At 37.3% G+C, this 23,472-nt stretch overlaps 1 protein-coding gene across 6 annotated transcripts in view; it reads left to right on the top strand.

The window, feature by feature from the left end:
- The window catches only part of Spata5 (spermatogenesis associated 5), a 159,194-nt gene that overhangs the window by 2,289 nt on the left and 133,433 nt on the right, over positions 1–23,472 (top strand). For 3 of the 6 annotated variants that reach the window (NM_001310473.1, NM_001163511.2, XM_017319672.2), the window contains exons 2-9: positions 2,320–2,444; positions 3,898–4,055; positions 7,855–7,913; positions 9,442–10,086; positions 10,947–11,076; positions 11,448–11,504; positions 14,451–14,574; positions 16,910–17,165. In NM_001310473.1, the coding sequence (NP_001297402.1) occupies positions 2,320–2,444; positions 3,898–4,055; positions 7,855–7,913; positions 9,442–10,086; positions 10,947–11,076; positions 11,448–11,504; positions 14,451–14,574; positions 16,910–17,165 (1,554 nt within the window). Of the gene's footprint in view, positions 1–2,319; positions 2,445–3,897; positions 4,056–7,854; positions 7,914–9,441; positions 10,087–10,946; positions 11,093–11,447; positions 11,505–14,450; positions 14,575–16,909; positions 17,166–23,472 lie in introns of all 6 variants that reach the window. The other 3 variants (XM_030252736.1, NM_021343.3, XM_017319673.1) reach the window with 2 other exon arrangements.

A 23,472-nucleotide genomic window follows, 5' to 3' on the forward strand; every position in this document is an offset into this window, starting at 1 on the left:
AACTTCCTAAGCTGTTGTCTTCTTCCAGTAATGCAAGCTTTAATCCTTACAAAATTCAGAAACCTAGGAGTCAGGCATAATGCCACCCATTCTCTCCTCAGTGTCTGTTCCGTTGCTGATGTCATCCAGATAGTCTCTGTGTTCCTCTTCCTAGCACTCCTGCTGCTTCTCAACAACTCAAACAGCATCATCTCCCACCTAATAGCATTGTCCATTACCTCTTCCCTTAATTTCAGTCACTTAATCAACTTCCTAAGCCGTTGTCTTCTTCCAGTAATGCAAGCTTTAATCCTTACAAATTTCAGAAACCTGTTCTCTTACTCTTTTTCTACTTTATAGTTAGCATGTTTTTTAAAATAAAAATTTGTCATGGTCCTACTATTAATCCCTATGGGCTTCCATTGCTGTCAGGGTTATGACCAGTATCTTGATGCTGCCACAGATGGTTTTGGCCTTCCTTAAGCAACCTTCTTAGTCTTTGAAGGATGCATCATGCTCCTGTCTATCCTCAGCATTTCTGTATGCGTTTTTTTTTTCTGTTGAGAAATACAAATTCTCTTCCTATTTAGTTATTTTTTCATCTTCCTCCATACCTGAATGTTAGCAGTACTTTTTTGAATAGCAGTTTCTAATTCTTCCAAATTAGGTCAGATTACACATAATAGGCTTTGCTAGGTCCCTCAGTATTCTATTATTGTATAATTATAGTTTGTCACTATACAGTTATTCTGTACTCATTTAATAATTCATCCTGTTAGATTATAAAACTCCATGAGGTGATAGAGCAAGGGTGGATGGTTGATTGAAATTGATTTTATGGGCTAGTGAAATGATTTAGTAGGTAAAGATTTTAAGGACTAGAGTTCAGCTATCAGCCATGTAAAAAGCTAGGTGTGGGAGCTAGAGAGATAGTTCAGTGGGTAAAAGGACCTGTGTTTGAATCCCCAGAACCCATGAGAAAAACAAAGTATGGCAGTATATCTTGTAACTAAATAATTGGGGCTAGAGAGCTCACTGGCCCAGATTAGCCAAAAGCTATCAAACTTCTTTCTGATTAAGTAAGAGACCCTGTCTCAACACATTAAACACAGAGCTATGGTGTGGTACATACTTGTAATGTATGGGGAGACTGTCCTAGTTTTCGTTCCATTGCTGCAATCAAATACCTGCAAAAGCAGCTTAAGGGAGAATGGGTTTGTTATGGCTCATAATTCCAGGTTGTAGTTCATCATCAAAGGAAGTCACAGTGGCAGGAGCTTGAGAGAACTAGTCACATCGCATTGACAGTCAGAGCAGAAAACAGTAAGTTCATGTATGCATTCATTGCTTTTCTTTTGAATGTAATGTGACCTGCTCTAGACTGCTGCTGTGAACGAAGATGACCAGTGACAATGTGCATGGAGCCTGCCATGGTATAAGGAAAGAATGGACTCCTTAAAGTGACCTCTTACTGCCACATACGTGCATGCAGACACTAAATGTAGATTCTCGGAGGAATAAGCACTGGTAGAATTCTGTGGAGAGCTTGAATTGATTTGGATCCTCTAAACAGAGAACTGTATAATATATTGGGAAACAAGGACTTGGATAGAAATTTGTACATGATCTTCATTAACGGGGAGAGATGGAGGTTTTTAGAGGTTTTGAGGTAGAAGTAAGCCTCTAGAGCCAAATGGATATGCCAGTTCTTAGTGGAAGTCTTTGGTACCTAGTAGCTGACTCAGAATCTTTCTTTAGAAAGCATGGAGACCATGGGAAGTATAGTTAGTTTTGCTGCTGTTTGTTTTAATAGTGCTGAGGATAGGTCACAAGGCCTTGGCCATGTTAGGTAAGTGCGATACCTCTGAGTCAATACCCCAGCTACAAGTAAGTTTTGGTTTTTGGTTTTGTGTTGTGGGTTTTTTGTTTGGTTGGTTTTTGTTTTGTTTGTTTTTCAAGGCAGGGTTTCTCTGTGTAGCCTTGGCTGTTCTGGATTTCACTCTGTTGATCAGGCTGGCCTTGAACTCAAAGATCTGCCTGCCTCTGCCTCCTAAGAGTTGGGATTAAAGGCATAACACCACCATCCAGCTACAAATATGTTGTTAGTGAACCAAGAGATTTTTTTTTCCTTCACTTTAAACTTTGTAGGTTATAGTCATACTTTGCCAGTAAACATTCAAAGAGATTTGGCTTCACTTTAGTTTGTTTAAAAAAAAAGTTTCTTCTGGATATAAGTTCATTGATGAAGTTATGTGAACATAGGATTTTCATTTACTCTTTTAAAAATGCTTTCATTTCAGTTATAAAATAGTATAAAATAAATTCTTTCTTTTTTTATAGTAGATGGCAAAGTTCCTAAGACATTCCAGAATTCCCTTGTTCATCTTGGACTTAACACTATGAAGTCTGCAAACATATGTATAGGTCGGCCAGTGCTCCTTACCAGTTTGGATGGAAAGCAGGAGGTAAAAGTCCTTATCCTTTTCCTTTGCAAACATTTGAAATCATACTGGTCTGAACTTTTAATACAAGGAGTTGGTGAACAGAACTTTTTAATTGTATTTGTGGATCAGAAGTTGGTTCTTTCTTTTTGTGATGTCCATTTCAAGGGTCAACAGGTTATCAGGATTGCTGGCAAGTGTCATCATCTGTTGAACCATCTTGCTGACTCAAAAAAAAAAAAACCCCACAAAAAATTGTGTATTATAAAAGACAGTCATACGGGTGCTAGAGCAGTGGCTCAGCAGTTACGAATGTACTGTTTGCTCTTCCAAAGGATCTGAGCTCAGTTCCCAGCACCTACGTCAGGTATCACAGTCGCCTATAACTCTAGCACATACCCTCTCACCACACATATGCATATATACATAATTAAGGCATCACGACTGTCACGTTCATAGTAGTCACTCAAATACCAGAGAAAGGGTCTTTTTTTCCTCAAGGAGTTAGTGATGCATATCCCTCCCCGTTCTGTTTCTCTAATCTGCTAAATATATTTCTCTGCAGAAATGGGATTTTTGAGGTAAGAAGAGCACCTGCCCTTCATACAAATATTTATTATTCTCCTAGGTTTGGCTATACTTCTTTCTCTTGATGTCATATGGAATTTGAAGACTTCCAAGACCAGAATTTTTCCCAGATTTTTAGCTGCTTGGCTCTCTGTCCTGTTACCAACTCCTGCCTCTGCCCTAACTTTTTTTTTTTTTTAACTTATTTCATCTGTGGGAGATGTTTGTATACATGTCTTCATATACCTATAGATACCTCAGATGTTTCTTAGGCCCCACTTTCCCTGCTCTTTGAGCTGGGGTCTGTTACTTGGCCTGGAACTCATAGATACGTCTGTGGTGTTTGGTTTGTATGCTCCAGAAACATACTGTCTGTCTCCTCAGCACTGAGATTACAAGTGTGAGCCACATGGTTGGCCTTTTTTATTGGTTCTGGAGGTCACACTCAGATCCTCATACTTGCATAGCAAGTGCTTTACAGACAAAGCCATCTCCAGTTCCAAGATCCAGGCATTAAAGAGAACTATACTGTTGGCAGTGCATCAAGGATATGAAGTACCAGGTTACCTGCATTATAAGTTACCTTGCTTTTAATATTTTCTCCTTTGCTTCTTACCTTACCGTCTATTAATGTCTTTGTCTGCCTTTAAAAATCTGCCTTCCCTCATCTCACTATGAACTCTTTTGTGATCTTCACAGAAAATGTAATAGTTCATTACAAATAATTGGTGAACTTACATAAGATTTAATTTTATGGCTTTTTTTGAACTGCAATTTATCCCATAACAATTTGCATCAGATACTGTTTGGAAATAATGTTTTATGTATTAGATGTGCTTAACATGTAATATATAAATTTGGCATCATATATACTGGTTTTCTAATATTGCTGTTTTCTTTCTCTGGATAGGTTTATACAGCCTGGCCAGTTGCAGGATTTCCTGGAGGCAAGGTTGGCCTGAGTGAAATGGCACAGAAGAATGTGGGTGTGAGAGCTGGTGAGACCATCCAGGTCCAGCCTCTTTTGGGTGCTGTGCTTCAGGCTCAGGAAATGGACTTGGCGCTGAGGTTTGTCCCTTTTCTTTGGTGACTGTCTAACTCAAAGCTGCCCAGTAGAAGTGTATTAAGATGGAGTTGGAGATATGGCTTATTGGTTAAGAGTCCTTGTTCTTGCAGAGACACAGGTCTAGTTCCCAGCGCCCACGTGATGGATCACAGTCATCCATAGTTCTAGTTCCAAAGTTGAATCCAATGCCCTCTATTAGCTACAAATGTGGTGCATAGACATGACATGCTAGCAAAGCACTCATACACATAAGATAATTAGGTCTTTTTTAAAAAAGGAATGTAATAAGAGGTACAAATGTGTTCAATTTTAGTTTTTTGTTTGTTTGTTTTCTTTCTTTTTTTTTTTTCCCCCCCTTTTTTTTGAGACAGGGTTTTTCTGTGTAATCTTGGCTATCCTGGAACTTGCTTTATAGACCAGGCTAGCCTTGAAACTCACAGAGATCTGCCTACGCCTGCCTCCTGAGTGCTGGGATTAAAGGTATGCACCACTACCGCCCAGTGATTTTGCTTTTTCTAAACAGATGAAATGGATTGTTACAAGTTTTATTTAGCCCACTATATGTAAAATATTATTTTAATACATAATTTTTAAAAGCTACTGGGAAGGTATTTTACCACCCCCCCTTTTTTTTTCTAGATCATTTGTTTGTTTTAGACAAGGTCTTCCTATATTATATATAGCCCATTCTGGCCTTTGATGATCCATCTGATGCTGCCTGTAGATACTGGGAAATTTCTTCTTTGTATTTGGGATGGAAATCTCACATACTATTAATCCCATTAACAGCTACATTTTGAGTCCATGATAGTCACATATGTTAGTCATCTACTATGTAAGATAGCATAAGACGAATGGGTGGATATAATCATGGATAAGGAACTCTGTTAAGTATCCCTGACATTTTAAATGGAAGGGAGTGTAACTGATGAATATACAGCAATGTTTCATCTTAACTTGCAGTTAAATTAGGGCACTTAAAGTTATCACAAGAGTAGCAGCATATTGTGACTAGATATGAAATGGGTTTTTTTCTCTTTGCCAATGAAGCATATTTATTCCAATATGAACATGTCAAATACTTTTATAATTAAGCATATAAAATTATTTTCTTAATGAGAAATAACCCTATGGAAATATTTTAGCAAGATAAAGAACTAAGTCTACATTGAGTCACAGTCTGCTGCTAAAGGCTAAATAAAATGTTGAAATAAGGATTAGTGGCTAACAGAGAAAAATAATATGGATGTCTGCACATTCAATATTTGTATTCCACATAACCCAGACAAATTAATCTAGAATAGTTCCTTTAGTTGAAAAACTACTACAGATTATTTTTCCTTTTTGATATCAACATTTTCTAAAATGTCTTAACAGTTTGATAACTTTTAAAGATTTTTGTTGTTGTTGTTGTTAATTCTTTGGGGAACTGAGTACAATGTGTTTCAGCCATGTTCTTCCCTTAGACCCGGATTCTCATTCCCTGCCCACCTAACTTTGTTTTGTTTTGTTTTGTTTTTGTAAGCCTGTCAAGACTAATTTGTGCTGCCCACATGTTCTTGGATAACTAACCAGAGTCTACACTCTATAGAAAACTTGAATTTTCCTAGCAGCTAACAGCTGTTTTCCTCCTTAGCTCCAGGTCTAGGGGTGGGATTATGTGCCCAGATCCTTCTCTCTGCTGGCATTTGATGTGGCTTGGTTTTTGCAGGTCTTGTTCAAAAGACACTGCTTCTTTGTATCCACTGTCTCTGGCTCTTACATTCTTTATACCCACCTCTTTCACAATGATCTTGGGAGGAGAAGAGATGTGTCCCATTTATGGCTGAACATTCGGCTGTCTTATACTGAGCCATCTCTCCAGTGTTTTTTACTTATTTGTGGGTTTGAGGCAGTTTAACTTTATAAAGCCCAGGCTAGTTTACTCCTGCCTCATCCCTTTGAGTACAGGTATGTGCCACTGCAAGCAGCTCAAGAAATAATTGTTAATTTTGATAGCTCAAGCAAAAGCATTTAACCTGGTAAAAACAAAGAGCTGTTGCTACCAATAGTTCTAAATAGCTCCTACTGAAGGGTGAATAAAGGGTGTTACCTATCCTTTTGTACATAATTAATACATTTTAAGTTAGATTGATTGCTGATGAAAGTCGGACCCAAATTTACTTTAATAACAGTACCTTTTGATAATTAATACCAGCTTAGTGATACTATAGGGCATGTTTATGTAAGAGTCCAAAAAACATTTTCTAGTTGTCCTGAGTTAAAATTGGCTTTCTCTCTCTCTTTCTTTCTTTCTTTTTTTTTTTTTCTGACCTTGCGCTTTGGCATTATTCCTCTGCCTACTTTGAAGGACAAGAAACTTCTGTTTCCTATAAATAAATAAGTAAATAAATAGCCACTTAATAAACATTGAAACGCATAGAGGGAAAGTAAAGAATATAATGTTGAGAATCCATTTTATATATCAGATGCATATACGTGTGGTAGTTTGACTAAGAATGTATTTGAATGCTTGGTCCCCAGTTGTTAGAACTGTTTGGGAAGGATTAGGAGGTATGGCTTTGTTAGAGGAAGATGTCATGGGTGGGCTTTGAAGTTTCAAGAACCTTACCATTCCCAGTGAGGAATTTGTACAGCTACATATCTCTAAAAAAAGATAGTGAGTGATACTAGCTCAGGTAACATTCTGTTTGTGTTGCTGCAGAGAACAGGAACATCAGACATGTTAAGGAATTTGCCTGAACAAGCTTTTAAAAATAAGAGCAGTAATTTTAGATGATCCACTTCCTATACTTCCTACACACAACTCTCGTGTTGGAGACTCTGATTACTAGGAAGATCCCAAACAATTCTACCAACTGGAGACCAAGCATTCAAATATAAGAGCCCTATTTTTTACTATGACAAGTCTCTCAGAATCAATTTCCATTGCAGTCAGTACTTTTTTTTTTTTTCCTGTTTGTATCTCTTCAGGTGATGTACTGTGTAGGATTTGATTTTTCTGAAGAGCTAATGTGTAAATTACATAAAGGGAATGAAAGTAGCTAAGAACAAAAACCTTTCTCTGTGCTAGGCAAGTTCAGAAAGGGAATGATTAATTTAGGCAAGTGTTTTTCAAATGTGTTTGACATCACACAGAAATAAATACCCTCCTGATTATAACTTATGTACAGTATGTGTGTTTATGTGTGTATCTAAATAGATGGATATAGCTATACATATACACATGTGTTTTTACCTGAACATGAAATATATTTGTATGAGAAAATGTTTTACAAAGCAGTATTTACCATTTCTCTGCAGTGTATACTCACATTTCATATGGGATTAGTTTTTATGGTTTCATGATCTTCTAATGGATATTACCCTATGTGTTGAAAGATCACTGACCTTAGCTTTTTTTTTTTTTTTAAGTTTTTAAATTCTTTTTTATTTTTCATTTTATTTATTTTATAACAGTGAGTACACTGTTGCTGTCTTCAGATACACATCATATCCCATTATAGTGGTTGCTGGGAATTGAACTCAGGTACTCTGGTAGAGCAGTCAGTGGTCTTATCCGCTGAGCCATCTCTTTAGCCCCTGACCTTAGCTTTTATAGCATCAAACTGAAGATATTTTCCTGCAAGTAATATGTATCTGAAAAGTATAAGTCAGTACCAAAATTGTGTAAATCATTTGTTTTCGGGTTTCACAAAAAATTGTTCTATTAGTCTACAATATAACTATGCTTGGCACTTTTTTCGTGGTTTAGTGTACCTAATGATGATTTCTGTTTGTTTGTTTGTTTTTTTTCTGTAGTGACAAAGATAAGGAAATTAATGAAGAAGAACTGACTGGTTGTATTCTGAGAAAACTAGGTGAGACTAGTATTTTAAATTGTTTCCCTCAGTTTTAAGCGGTAAATGAGCAGCAAAAGGTGCTTGTAATCATACATATCTTTTAAATGACTAAGGGGATATTCTCAATACCTATTTGAAGACAAAGCTGGTGATAGAACTGAAGTTTTGTTTGTATGTGTATATGACTGCCCCCCCCCCAATGTTTGGGGATGTGCATGTATTGTGTTCCAATGACTTGAGTCCTGATGCTCTACCTGAGGGTGAGGGAATGAAGAAAAGACAAACACAAGAGACAGGTACAGAAAAACTGGGGTCAGATGCATGTATGCTTACTCTGGTGAAGTGGCATGCACTACTGCCAGCAGACAGGAACACTCAGCATGTTTATTAGGTATAGCAAAGAGGGAGGAGTTAGCTAATCTGAGTAAGACTGTAGGTTGCTGGTCTTAGGTTGTAAACATATGGGAGGAAGAGGAAGCTGTGGTTGATAGTTTTTTTATATAGTTGCACTAAGACACCCCCTCCACCACCACCCCCAATCCCTCAGGAAAGCTCTGCTATCCTTGTGAGCCTGCTCCATATGGGGAACAGCTTTGCTAATGTACACTGGGTTTGAGGCTTTGAAGTCCTTGTCATGGCTGTGCCCATGTCAGCAATACATATTGACTCAGGACTTCAGTCCTCTCCCTACTTGAGTACATGCTTGTATGCATGCACGTTTGTGCTCGAGTGTACATGAAGGCCAGAGGCTGGCATTGGGTGCTTCAGTCTTTACCTTCTTGATTTATTAGAAAGATTCTTCAGCCCAATCTGGGGTAAATGGGGTAAGCTAGACAGGCATCCTCCTGTCTCTGCTGAGATTACAGGGCTGTCTCAGCGTACCTGGGTTTTGTATAGATACTTAGGGATCTGTGCTCAGGTCCTTGTGTTTGCTCAGCAAGCACTTTACTATTTGAGCCATCTCCACAGCCTTAGAATTGAGACAATTTTTTCTTCTTTTAATATTTTGACTGTATGTGTAATAAAGTTCGTCTGCACATATGTCTGTATACCACATGAGTGCCTGAACTGAGACTTTTTAACCTTTGTGCTTATACATTTTCCAATGAGGAACATTGCAGTGTTGGTTTGAGTATGCCATTTAAATTTAGCTTTTTGGTAAATATGGACTTTTGTTGCTATGATTTACTGACCTATAGGATTTAAAAGAATGATCTTTTTTATATAGCTGATACTGTGTGATATATGCCCTCTATTTTTTGTGACAGTTATTTTTATTAGTGTTCCGGTTTTGTTAATAGCAAATGTGTTGCTATTAAAAATGTTAATTGGATGCTGGGCGGTGGTGGCACACGCCTTTAATCCCAGCACTTGAGAGGCAGAGGCAGGTGTATTTCTGAGTTCGAGGCCAGCCTGATCTACAAAGTGAGCTCCAGGACAGCCAGGGCTACACAGAGAAACCCTGTCTCAAAAAACCAAAAAAACAAAAACAAAAAAGTTAATTGGGAAAAATTATGCTAACGTATATTAATCAATTGTTTTTTAGATGGCAAGATTGTTTTACCAGGCAACTTTCTATACTGTACATTCTATGGACGACTCTGCAAGTTACAAGTGTTGCAAGTGAAAGGGACAGATGGCACAACATTGGGAAAGCTTCAGAGTGCCTCTGGCACTGATGCCCAGGGAATGGCCTCTGAACATTCTAGCATGGAAAGCAGCGATGTGGATCTATCCTTCCAGCTAAGCCAGTTAGATCTGAAAGAACCTCAGAGCCCATCATCACAGAGTACTCCCTGTAAACCCACTAATGACAGAACTGTGAATAAAGCTGGTGAAGTTTTGTTGGATGTCACACAGAGCCCTAGGGATGGAAGTGGACTTGGACTAGAGGAAAGCACAGGTCTTAAGTGTAGTTTTGACTCATCCAAAGAAGGAAATACACAACCTGTCAGTGAAGAGAAACTACTAAAACCTGCTAGTGCAGGGACAAAGAGCAATACTGATACTTTTTATTTTATTTCTTCAACAACAAGAATCAATCTTCGAAAAATTTGTACAAATTCAAAAGAACAAGACAGTCAGTTCAAAGTAACTTATGACATGATTGGAGGCTTAAACAGTCAGCTGAAAGCAATAAGAGAAATAATTGAATTGCCTCTCAAGCAGCCTGAACTTTTTAAGAGTTACGGTAAATCACCTTCAGTTTTCTGTATTCATGTTTTGTTCAAACTCAAAATGTTTAGTTTTACGCTTAAGTAGTTTCTAACCTTTCTGTCCTTATTTCTTGAGTCAAGTGTTAATTGCTTTGGGACATGATAGTGAAATGACTTATTTGCAATATTTGGTCTTTTAAGTTGTGTGAGTGGCAGGTGAATCTTCTGAGAGCATATTATCTAATGTTGGTGGACTGTACCTCAAAAAGTATCTTGCTATGTTAGATAACATAATGCCTAAGGAAATAAACCAAAGATAGTCATGGTTTAGTTAAAACTTACTAGGAAATGTAGTTCTTTGTGTGTCTGTCTTGAAGCAAGTGATTAAGGAAGTATTTCAACTTCTGGGAAACTCAGAGCTGCTCCTGCACAGTTGCTGTCCTAATTCTTTGCTTATATATTTTTTTATGTATTACCCCCTTTTTTTTCCTTTCTCATAAATTTTTATGTTTGTAAAAGGGACTCATGGATTTATATATTTGCTAGTAATGTTTGTATTTCTTAAGAATATAAGTTGGAAGTAATTGTGTTCTGATTACTAAATTGTGCTACTTGGGATGGGGCAAGACAAAGGCTGTTTTTAAAAAACAAAAACCAAAAATGTACATGATTCCCTTGGTTTGTGATCTGTAGAGAAAAGGAAAGTCACTAATGGGGCTCAGAATTTGCGATAGATAGTACACTTTTTGGGAAGTAGAGGAAAGGTATGATTCTTAGTTTGTAGTGTAGTACAAGGTAAATTCCCATTTATAATTTACACTGGAAGTTGTATGGCACTTTAGCAAGAACATTAATAATCATAATGAATGCATTGTTTGTTTTTTTTTTCTTGTAGGAATTCCAGCGCCTAGAGGGTTATTACTCTATGGTCCTCCAGGTACCGGAAAGACAATGATTGCTAGGGCTGTTGCTAATGAAGTTGGAGCTTATGTTTCTGTAATTAATGGTCCTGAAATTATAAGCAAGTAGGTATATGACTCAGTAAGTAAAGTTAACATTACTAAGTTTATATAGTTCAGATGTGGCTCCTTAAAACAGTTGTGTTGTATTCCAACAAGATATTTCATGCATTAAACTATTTTGGAGTATTTTAAATTTGCCCTTTTTTCCTGAGGGTGATTTTACCCACGTGCTTAGCCAGACCTCATACTTTAAATGTTTTTGTGATTATACATGTTCTTCTAAATTTACTTTATAAATTCTATACACACAGAATTTGAAACTAATTTTGAAAGTAATTTTAAGTATTTTAGAAATGCTTGAAAATTCAGACTCTCTTTTATAGAAAAAATCTATAAACAATAAGAGTACATTTTTTTTTCCTTCCTCATTATAGATTCTACGGTGAGACTGAAGCAAGGTTACGCCAGATATTTGCTGAAGCTACTCTACGGTATTGTTAATATTTGATGCTTTGGAATCTCTGAGACCCTATTTAAGTAAAATAGTAGCACTTTATGCAGAGATAAGTAACACAGATAGTATATTGATGGCCTTAGAGACTGATGGGAGTTTTAAGGAAATGTTATCTAATCTATTTGTGTCTAGTGCTTGATAAAGAACTACTAAATGACATAAAACCTGTCAGTTCCTGGGATCATTTCCAAAGTGTCTTTGCCAAGACTGCATCCTTCTTTAGTAGTTTCAGTGTTCTAGTCTTATAGGAAAGTCTTGTAACCTTTGCATATGTTTTGGTATAGTGTGAGAAATATGGGTCTATCTTCATTCTATATGTGGATATTTACTTTTTTCAGTATCTTTCCCAGCCTTTTTTCTGCCGTGACTGTTTTAGACACTTTTGTTAAAAATTACATGGCTGTTCTGTGTCTTCTATTCTATTCCATTAGTCTGTGTGTGTTTTGTGTCAGTACTATGCTGAGGTTTTCTGTTTTTCAAGATTTATTTTTATGTGTATGGGTGTTTTGCCTGCAGATAACGTCTGTGCACCACATGCATGCAGTGCCTGTTGAGGCCATAAAAGGGCATTGGATCCCCCAGAACTAGAATTAGAGACTGTTGTGAACCTCCATGTGGTGTGGGAATCAAACCCAGTTCATCTGAGTTGCAGAGCCTTCTCAAGCCCCTGTGCTGTTTTTCTTACTGTGGTTCTGCAGTAGTTTGAAGTCAGAAACTGGTAGCTCCAGCTCCTCTTTCTGCTTACTGTGACTTTGGACGTAATACTCTGCTTGCTAAGGGGGTCTGCCTTAATTTTATTTCTGTTGCTAAAAATACTCTAGTTGAAAGCAACTAAATGGGGTAAGGTTTTGGTTTCTTTCTTAGCTCACAATTCTAGTTATAGTCCATTGTTGTGGGAAAGTCAAGGCAGTAGGAACTTAAAGCAGCTGCTCTCATCAAATCCACAGTCAGGAGCAGAGAGAAATGAGTACATGCATGGTGATTGCTTGCTTGTGCCCAGCTTGCATTTCCCACCCCTAACGGTTCAGAATATGTGGGGAACATATGGGGGCTGGTGTCTTCTCTATCAGTTACCTTAAAGCAGAGTTCTCAGAGACATGCCTGTAGACTAACTTCATAGATAGTTTCTCACTGTAATTCTAAGGTGATTCTGGGTAATGTCAAGCTGACATTCAAAGCTTACTATAGTGGAGTCTTGTTTTTCTGTAGGATTTCTGACATGTGTTGGTTTTTGTTTTTGTTTTTGTTTTTTGTTTTTTCCTGTCTCTAAAGAATGTCACTGGAGTTTGATAGGAAGTACATTAAATCTATAGGTTGCTTTTAGTGACTTTTGTAACCATCTTTATAGTATCAACTGTCATTCCGTAGCATTGGAGGTCTTTGTCTTCTCATCTTCTTTATCTTCTTTTGTCAGTATCTTCATGTTTTCTTGTAGAGGATTTTTTCACCATCTTGGTTAGATCTGTTCTTAGGTTGATTTTGTCCTTTGTTTAAGCAACTGAATAGATGTGAATGGGATTATTTGTCTTAATCTCTCTCTGGGTAAGTGTGTTACTGTATAGATTTTTATGTTGATTTTGTATTGTTACTTTGCTGAAACTGTTTACCATGTCTAAGAGTTTCATGGTGTAGTTTTCAGGGTGCTTATATATAGGATTGTGTTATCTTTGATTAGGGATATTTGGAACTTTTTTGCACCTCTTTGGTTTCCTTTTTCACTTTTCCTTTCCTTTTTTGATGTTGCTGAGGATTGACCCTCAGTGCAACTACCACTGCATTACAGCCCCAGCTGCCCCTTTTATTTTTCTTATCTTACTGCTAAGCCTATGATTGGGTATTGAAAAGGAGTGGAAAGGGTAAGGACATTCCTGGTGTTCCTGGTTTTAGAGGAAATGCTTTCAGTTTTCCCCCATTTTATATTATGCTGACCAAAGGCTGTCTGGCCTTTATTATATGTCATAAATTGGTTTACTTGGGCTTATGGCTATGGTATCACATGCCAGAGGTACTCTAAGTTTATAAGTTCTATTCTGGGTAGGCCTACATATTTCTCTGTGCACTTCATTGACAGAGCAGAGCTTCTTGAGCTTGTCAGCATTTGGCTTCAGACTCTGCATAACTGCCTCCTAGGGCTTTGTCTCACTTTAGGTCTGTTTCACATAATAGGTATTTTTCTCAAGATTTTGCCCAGCCTTTGCCCATAGTGTCATACATAAAATGGAATTTCCCTTTGCTGACCCATTTGCCAGAAGAATCACTGTCACTGGAAACCACAAATGGCTTTGAGGCTTATGAGAGCTCTGGCCTTAAGTGTAGAACTGTTGCCTGTGTCTTTTCACCAATCTTCCTTTGAGAGTGGAGGTTGGGGCTGGTTTATCTTTTTTTCCTTCCTCTGCTGGTATAGCTCCTGTCTTTTTTTGTTGTTGTTGTTCTTTGTTTTTGTTGTTGTTTTTGTTTTTCGAGACAAGGTTTCTCTGTGTAGTTCTGGCTGTCCTGGAACTCACTCTGTAGACCAGGATGGCCTTGAACTCAGAAATCCGCCTGCCTCTGCCTCCCAAGTGCTGGGATTAAAGGCGTGTGCCATCACTGCCTGGCTAGCTCCTGTCTTTTTATCCATGTGTTTGAAATATCTTGCCTCTACTTCTGTGAATCTTTGAAACTTTTTTCTTTTTCTTTGAAATAGTCTCTATTCTCTTTTACTGACTCTTCTGCTTCCCCAGGTCACAAAGAGGCATGTTATGAAGGCAGATATATGCTGGAATATGAGGTTGATAACATTACGTTAGAATTACTCTTGAGATTTTTTTGATCTAGCATTTTAGTGTTTTTGTTTTTAATATTGATAAAATTGGAATGTAATATTATTTTAATTAGAATTTTACACTAAAATTAGATGTTACATATTTAATTTGATTTGTTTTAGACACCCATCAATTATTTTTATTGATGAACTGGATGCACTTTGCCCTAAAAGAGAAGGAGCTCAGAGTGAAGTGGAAAAGAGAGTTGTAGCTTCACTCTTAACATTGATGGATGGCATTGGCTCAGTAAGTACAACACGGCATTTAGATTATAGAAGAGCAAAACTTCCCAAATGTTTCTAGGTCTGTGAATATTCCAGTAATTTGTTTCAGCAAACTGCTTAATAACTGAGGCCCAATATTCTGGCATGTTTTTCTATTATGTAAAATAATTTACCATAATGTATTTGTGTGTGTATGTTACATATGATAGTAATTTAAAACCTGAGGCAGGTGTCAATAAGTGAATTTTATTGAATTTAAGAAATGATTTCATGAGTTTCCCTGGGTATCGTGGTATATACTTGTAGACCCTTAGGAGATTGAGGAAGGAGGATCATTTCAAGGCCAGCTACATAGTGAGGAGGAGACCAACCTTGGCTATGTGAGATTGTCTCAATTATCTTAATGTTAATACATTCATGAGTCTTTTTTCCCCCTACCTTGAAATAGGTCTTTCTATTTAATCCAGGGTGTTCAGAAAGTTCAGTTATTTTGCCATAGCCTCCTGCATATTACGATGTAGATATGTGCCACTACAGCTAGTGTTTTATTTGTTATTAGTACAAATACCAAGTGTTAATTATGAAAAGGACTGATATAGAACAGAAGTGAAGGAAAATTCTCTTAGACTTTTCACATTTGTTAATCAGAAAAATGTACTTCTTAGATGAGACTGAAAATGATGAAAGTTCTTGGACTCACAGGATCTTAGCACCAAGAGAAATGTTAGAAAGCATATAGTCCCACACCGTCCTTTTGCACATTAAGAAGCAAAAGGAGTGTTTAGTTTTATTTCCCGTTAATAGAAAGTGAAAATGTGAAAATAATGTGAAGTTTTGGTATTCACTCAGTAGATGTTTCTTTAAGCAGGCCAGATCTCTTGATTCTGGATGACCATGATAACAGAAAGCTACATGATAATTGATTGGTCTAAAAGGTCCTTGGTAAGAAAGATGAGTTAGGATCAGTGTTGGAGAATCTTAGATATCGGGCCGTTGGTGGCTTTTTCTCTGCCACTGGGATAAGCATCAGTGAAATAGTATTCTTGTCTTTTGATAGTAGATATCTTAATTTGATATTTAATCACATAACACTGATATTTTAATCTAAAGACATTAAAGGGGTTTTTAAATTTATAAGTTCATAGTAGTTTATGTATTTTCTGATGGTATAATTCACGATTGATGATGTTTTAGTTTTCTTATAAAAAAAATCACAAGATTCTTTTAATGCTTATCTCTGAAATTACATATGCCTCTGGATAATGTCTGAAGGTGGCTGAACATGGTGATCATAGTTCTGTATAATTGCCTGTTTTTAACCCCATTTTCAGAGAGTAAAGATCTTTGTGTATTCAGGGATATTAGTTATGGATCCATACTTTTCTAGAATTGAAAACTTCATCAGAATAAAAAAACAGTACTGGCAAGATGGCTCAGCAAGTGAAGACTTGCCACCAAGCCTGGCAACCTGAGTTCCATCCCCAATATGTACATGATGGAAGGAGAGTACCCACTTTTGCAAGCTTCTTTATACGCCACAAAATGAGGCTTGGTCAAGTGTTTACATATACTTCCACTCACAAACACACAGCAAATAAGTATAACTTTAAACTTTTTTTTTTTTAAGAAGAAAACAGTTGATGTGTGAGAAAGAAATCTTAGATAAGTTGCTAGTCAGGCCTGGTTCTGTTTGAATACTACTTAGGTTGTAATCTTTACTTCTAAATAGGGGGAAAACTACTTAACTAATAAAAAGCTATCTCTAGTAGAAAGCATTTAGACTAAACTTTGAAAACCCTGTACTAAAGTTAATAATTTTTTTTTCGTTTGGTTTTTGGAGACAGGATTTCTCTGTGTAGCCCTGGCTGTCTTGGATCTTGCTCTTATAGACCAGGCTGGTCTCAAATTTAGAGATCCATATGCTTTTGCCTCCATTGCTTGGATTGAAGGTGTACACCACCACTGCCTGGCTAAAGTTAATAAATGTCTAATAGAAGTTTATTATAAATAAGATTTTGTAAATTGTTTAGTAGAAATGTAAGGATTAAGTTTTAATGCTCTAGACCCTTCTGTCCATTCTTTTACACAGAGTTAGTTTTCACCTCTCTGGTTTTTGTTTTGTTTTGTTTTGTTTTTTGTTTTTTTGGGTTTTTTTGGTGGTGGTGGGTTTACAGACAGGGTTTCTCTGTGTAGCCCTGGCTGTCCTGGAACTCACTCTGTAGACCAGGCTGGCCTCGAACTCAGAAATCCACCTGTCTCTGCCTCTCAAGTGCTGGGATTAAAGGTGTCCGCCACCACTGCCCGGCTCTCTCCGTTCTTTTAAAATCAATGTGCAATTTATTTTTTTATCTTTTTAGGAAGGAAGTGAAGGACGGGTATTAGTCCTTGGGGCCACAAATCGCCCTCAAGCACTAGATGCTGCACTCAGACGACCTGGGAGATTTGATAAAGAGATTGAGATTGGCATTCCTAATGCCCAAGACCGGCTTGATATTCTCCAGAAACTACTCCGAAGGGTGCCACATTTGCTCACTAAAGCTGAGCTTCTGAGGTTGGCAAATAATGCCCATGGTTATGTTGGCGCAGACTTGAAAGCGTTGTGTAATGAGGCAGGTGAGAGTGACCATCTCTGATGAGTCTGTTTGATATTTATATATAGACTGATAATTTATGTTGCTGCTTATTAGTTATAGCTTTAATTTATTTAGTCTATTAAAAACTTACTATGAAGAGAACTATGAAGAAGGAAAATCACTCTTTATTTCTACCTTTTCAAGTTCACCACTTCTAGTATAACATATTCTAAGATTTACCTCAGCACATGTGTCCATATACACATAAACAGATATGCAGATGTTAATATTGACAACAGTATTGTTACAGAGCATAACTCAAGAATGGGTGTGTAAGGGCTGTTAACTCATCTGTTGCCTGCTGAAGAATATCATAAGGATGTGTGTGTATACACATGTACCATAGAGCATGTATAAAAAGGTCAGAGGATGACTTCAGGTGTCTGGTCCTTGCCATTCATTTTACTTGAGATAGAATCTCCTTTTGGCCATAGTGTACAAGGCTGAATGGCTCTTGAGTTCCTGGAGATTATTCTCCTTTTTCTGCCTCTCTTGCTGCTGCAAGTGCTGAGATTACAAACATGTGCTAGTACATCCAACTGTACATGGGGTTTAGGGATCCAGCTGCGAGTCCTCAGACTTGAGCACACCCTTGGCTTTACTCCACTGAGCCATCTTGGCAGCCTCTGTACATACTTCTGAAGCTCTTCTGTGCAGTATTTCAAAGTATATTCAGCTTTGGAAAGTATACTTAAATGAAGGTAGCTTTTATAAACTATTGAACTAGTTAATTCAACAAATTTGTTCAAAATGTTTACTGAAAGAAGTCCATTTTCCTGAAGGATTTCATTCTCTTAAACTTCTGAAAATCAGGCATCTATGTAATCTTAGAAGTATCCTCAAGTCTCTGATGGTATGTTTTCATTTCCTCATATTCTGGGTTCTCTTTGTCTTCACTGTTGATTCCAGTTTGTCATTTGTAGAGAAATGGCATGAGGAGACTGCTCCCAGCCTGTTAGCTGTAAGTTGACTGAAAGATATCTGAGAATCTCAGCATACTGGGACAAAGTAAGCATACTTTCTCTTCAGAGAATCCTGTTGTTCTGTCAAGCAAGCTGCATGTCTGAGGAATTAGCCTTCATCATCCTTTTCTCATGAGAAAGTAACTTTGTTTTTCATTATAAGAAGCAACACATCTAAGAGTTAGACTGCTGGCAGATTTCTTAGTCTGCAAGGAGATTTGGATCACTTTGAACCAAGATAAGATATTGCTAGGGAAACAGCACCTGATGAGAACTAGAAAACTGTGGGAAATCTTTATTCTGCTTTGCCTTTAAAAGAAGCTGAAACTTTGAATAAACAGCGCTGGTTGCCTTGGCTGTGTACCCTCTGTATCCTGGTTAACATGGCTCTACCCTTGGGACCCCAACACACTAGACTTTGACAGTCATCTTATATTTTCATGATATGCTTTCAAAAAGGTTTAATTCTTGTGGGAATGGAAGAAATTCATTTCTTTTTTTTTTTTTTTTTTTTTTTTTTTGGTTTTTCAAGACAGGGTTTCTCTGTATAGCCCTGGCTGTCCTGGAACTCACTTTGTAGACCAGGCTGGCCTCGAACTCAGAAATCCGCCTGCCTCTGCCTCCCGAGTGCTGGGATTAAAGGCGTGCGCCACCACGCCCGGCTTGAAATTCATTTCTAAATGAGAAATTTCACTATTTAGAGCTTTAATTTTGAATGGCAGTAAACTTTTGTGCATAAGTCACTAATTTATATTTGTACAATTTATTACCTTTGAAGATTGTTTCATTCCTTTCATCCCTTTAAACATTACATTTAAATTTTGTTTTTATGTGTTTGTTAAATGGGGTCTTCTAGAGCTACAGATACAGGTATTTGTGAGCCACTTAAGGGGTTGCTGGAAGCAGAACTCTGGGTCCTTTGTAGCGGATGCTCTTAACTGCTGAGTCATTTCTTTAGCCCTTGTTTTATTCTTTTATCTGTCCCATATAAGTATGGGAAGACAAGGAAAATAAATTGAGAGGAGAAACGTTAACATGTTATTTTACTTTTGATGAAAAAAAGTAATTCTTTTAATTTTTTCTAGCAATTACCATAATTTTCAAGTTGGAGGACTGCTGGGTGGGGAGGTGGTAGGCATGTGGTTTTGCCTCTAAAGTCAAGTCCTAAAACACATGTATTTTAGGATAGTGTGACTTTACAGTTTAATTATAGAATCTATATAATTTTTTTTAAAAAGCAAGTATTTTCTGCTCTGATTTACCTAACCTGTGTTATTCTAGGTTAGTACTTAACTCAACTGTGATACCATAGCTTTTAGAAAGATTGATGGTAGAACTTTAGTGTCCAGTGTGTTAAATTAATTGTTTAGATATGTTCTCCTGAATGCTAATATATATTATAATATTGATATCATTCTTTTATCTTTATATAGCATAATAAATTTAAGCACAGGGTGCCATGCAGAAGGGTAATAAATGAATAGATTTTTAATTTTTAAAAATTTATATGTATGGGCATTTTGCCTGCGTGTATGTCTGTTTATCACATGTGTGTCTGGTGACTGAAGGCTGCAAAAGGTATTAGATCCCCTGTGACTGGAATTACAATTATGAGCTGCCATATATGGGCTGAGAAAATCCCCTGTCTTCTGGAAAAGCATCCAGGGTTCTACTGCTAAGGCTTCTCTCCTGCCACATGAATAGGTTTTGAGGAACGGTTGAGTAAATTTGTTTTTAAAATCAACTTTGTGATCTTAGTCAAGTTTCAGCCTTTTTCTTCTCTATCTGTGAATTGAGAGAATTATGGAAGATAGCATTGGGGTGATAGTGCAACCATGAATTTCATTGGATAAAGGAAAGGGAGAAGATGACAGAGAAACACCTAAGCTACTCAGCAAGCCTGCTGTGGTCTCATGGAGAATCCCCAGAGTATGGGTTTCCAGGCTGTTCCACAGTTTATTGGACTGATGATGCATTTGGTGTTGTATTTATTCTAAACTTGTGATAACCTCTGAGCTTCTCTATATCTATCTTAAGTTTGCTGCTATCTTAATATGAAAATTGGAAATATTACAATATTATTGACCTAACTGGACTTTTTGTTGTCTTATCAGTTATAATACTTAATGGTGATACCTGAGAGTCAAACTTATTCCAGATGTTAGAAGTAGAGCTAGTGCGATGTGCTGTGCACAACTTGTCCAGAGACTTCTGTTTTGAAGCTCACCTTTGTAAACAGAGAGCAGCTTTTTAAATATTGTATCTCAAATGGACAGGCTGCTTACAACGTAGACTCTCTTATTCTTAATGTCAGTATGTATCATCCTGGGCTCAGGCTGCTTTTTCTTTTCTTTTTATTTTTTTACATCCTGCTCACTGCCCCCCTCCCAGTCATCCCCCCCCCACAGTCCTTCCCCCATACTCCCTCCCCTTCTCCCCTGAGGGGTTCCCCCCACCCTCTACTTCAAGTCTTTGTGAAGCTAGGCACTTCTTCACCCGCTGAGACCAGACAAGGCAGCCCTGCTAGAACACCCCTTGTACAGGTAACAGCTTTTGGGATAGTCTTCATCCCAATTATTCAGGGCTCGCATAAAGACCAAGCTGCACATCTGCTGCATATGTGCAGGGAGGCCTAGGTCCAGCCTGTGTATGTTCTTTGGTTGGTGGTCCAGTCTCTGAGAGCCTCAAGGGTCCAGGTTAGTTGACTGTGTTGGTCCTGCAGTTCTTCCTTCTATTATTCCATCAGAGTCCCCAAGCTCCATCCACTGTTTGGCTCTGGGTGTCTGTATCTATTTGAGTCAGCTTCTGGGTAGAGACTCTCAGAGGACAACGTGCTCCTGTCTGCAAGAATAACAGATATCATTAGTAATGTTAGGGATTGGCGCTTGCCCATGGGATGGGACTCAAGTTGGGCAGGTTATTGGTTGGCCATTCCCACAGTCTGCTTCATCCTCATCCCTCCATTTCTTGTAGACAGGATAAATTTTAGGTTGAAAGTTTTGTGGGTGGGTTGGTATTTCTGTTGCTCCACTGGGGTTCTTGCCTGGCTACAGGAAGTGGGCTTTTTAGGTTCCATATCCAGAATGCAGTGAGTCACATTTAGGTTGTTTTTCTAACTTAACTAGTTGCATAGCCTTTTTTCCCCTTGGATTTTATAATGTTTTAAATTAACAACATAGATAAGCACAGTGCACTCTTTTGGAAAACATGAAATGTTAGTTATGTAGTGGTGATGTGAATTATGTAAACTATGTTGAACATTGGAAGATAGCAATAGTGTTTTCCAAAAATAGAGATTTATTCTAAACTTTTCTTCCAAGGCTGCATGTACCATTTCAGGAGAATGACTATAAATAAGAGCTTGATTTCTGGAAGCAGTGGGCTGTTGTTTTGTTTTTAAAGAAAGGAAGTAATAATTTGCTTTTCATTGCTGAGAATTTATCTCAGTATTTACGTTGATTATACATCGTTTCAACAAACTGGGGTCTCTTTAGGATAGTGTCATAAAATAGAAGGGATTCAAACTTACTTACCCAGTGGCTTTATCATTTTAGCACTTATGTTTGTTTACTAGCAACACTAAATCTGATTTTTATAACTCATAGAAATTCTTAACTATAGTATCCAGATCTCTGAGATGTTCATATTTGCCACTTTCCCCTACATTCCTGAACTGGCTTAAAAAAAAAAAAAAAACAACAACAAAAAAACAACAACCTCGGCTCCCTTGTACTCAATAGTGTACCTGTTATCAAAAGTTCTCTTTCGACATTTTTCACCAAATTTTAAATTCTACCATTTTTTTTCTATATTAGAATTAAAATAATGATTCTATTTAAAAAAAAAATCAGTATTTTAGAGCATAGGGAACTAGCCTGCTTACATAGTTTGGTTTTCTGTTGCTGTGAAGAGACACCATGACCATGGCAGCTCTTATGAAGGAAAACATTTAATTGGGGCTGGCTAACAGTTTCAGAAGTTCAGTCCATTACCAATATGGCAAGAGGAATGATGGCATGTAGGCAATCATGATGCTGAAGAAGGAGTTGAGAGTTCTAGCTATAGTTCACAGGCAGCAGGAGATTGCCTCCATTGGTCCTCTATTGAGTATATGAAACCTCAAAACCTGATTCCATAGTAACGTCCTTCAACAAGCCCGCACCTACTCCAACAAGGCTACACCTCCTAGTAGTGCTACTCCCTATAGGCCAAGTTTTCAAGCACATGAGTCTATAGGGGCCATTCCTATTCAAACTACCACACATGGTTTACTAGATGAAAGGTTGTGAAACGCTGGGTTAAAATGGTAGTTTTATACTTTGTCAGCTAAGAGAGGTAAGGCAATCCATTCTGCCTCTTGATTTATGTTTCTTCAGCAGCTAAATGGGGGTTACAGTCTTACAATATCAGTGATTAACCTGTTAAATGTATATTTTATGTACTATTAATACTGTGCTGAAAAAGACAAATCTGTCTTCCTCAATATCCAGACACACAAAGGCTCAATGTATTATTGAATAAATTATGTTTAAGAGGGTCTCAGTGAATATTAAAATGAATGAGTAGTCAGTATTGAAGATTGCCTGTAGTCCATGAATATATCTTCTCAGTGGTTTCATGATATGATAACACTTAATAATTACTTTTTAAAAATTATTTATTTAATGTATGTCTGCATGCATTTGTGTCTCACAGCACTTTTGTGGAGATTAGAGGACAACATGAGGGAGTCCATAGGGGCTCTGGCTCAGATTGCTATGCTAGGCTTGGCATCAGATATCTTTATCCATCTGCTTTACCTTGACAGTTTATTGCTTTAATTTAAATTGTAACTGAGTTTTCAGACAATATAGATAAAGAACAATAGTATTGGTTAATATCCTTTTGAAAATTGCTTTTTGAAAAAATACTTTCAAAATAAGAGCTCTTCTCCACCTTCTCTTCAGGTTGTAGAGTTTTTTTTTTTCTTTTACTTATCCCACTTTCCATAACATATCTATATAATATGCTTGAGAAAGTGATATTTTTATAAGGGCTCAGTCATGAAGCTCTTTATTATGTCTGTTAGCATATTTTATTCCTATTAAGCCATGTTATGTTTACTAGTATATTTTATTAAATTGCTTTGTTAAAATGCCCTACACCGATTAGAATTTTTGTGTAGATAACTCCCAAAGCTTTTATATTTCTTTTTCTAAGTCATCATGACTTTAAGTACTTTGATTGCAGCCACTTTTAAATTTAGCCCAATATTTTAATTTGGTCCTCTACTGAAAGAAAGTTGCAGGGCAGTTTATATACATTTTATTCATAAGCATGCACACA

The sequence above is a fragment of the Mus musculus genome, chromosome 3 (genome assembly GCF_000001635.26).
Source record: "Mus musculus strain C57BL/6J chromosome 3, GRCm38.p6 C57BL/6J".
Taxonomy (NCBI): Eukaryota; Metazoa; Chordata; class Mammalia; order Rodentia; family Muridae; genus Mus; species Mus musculus.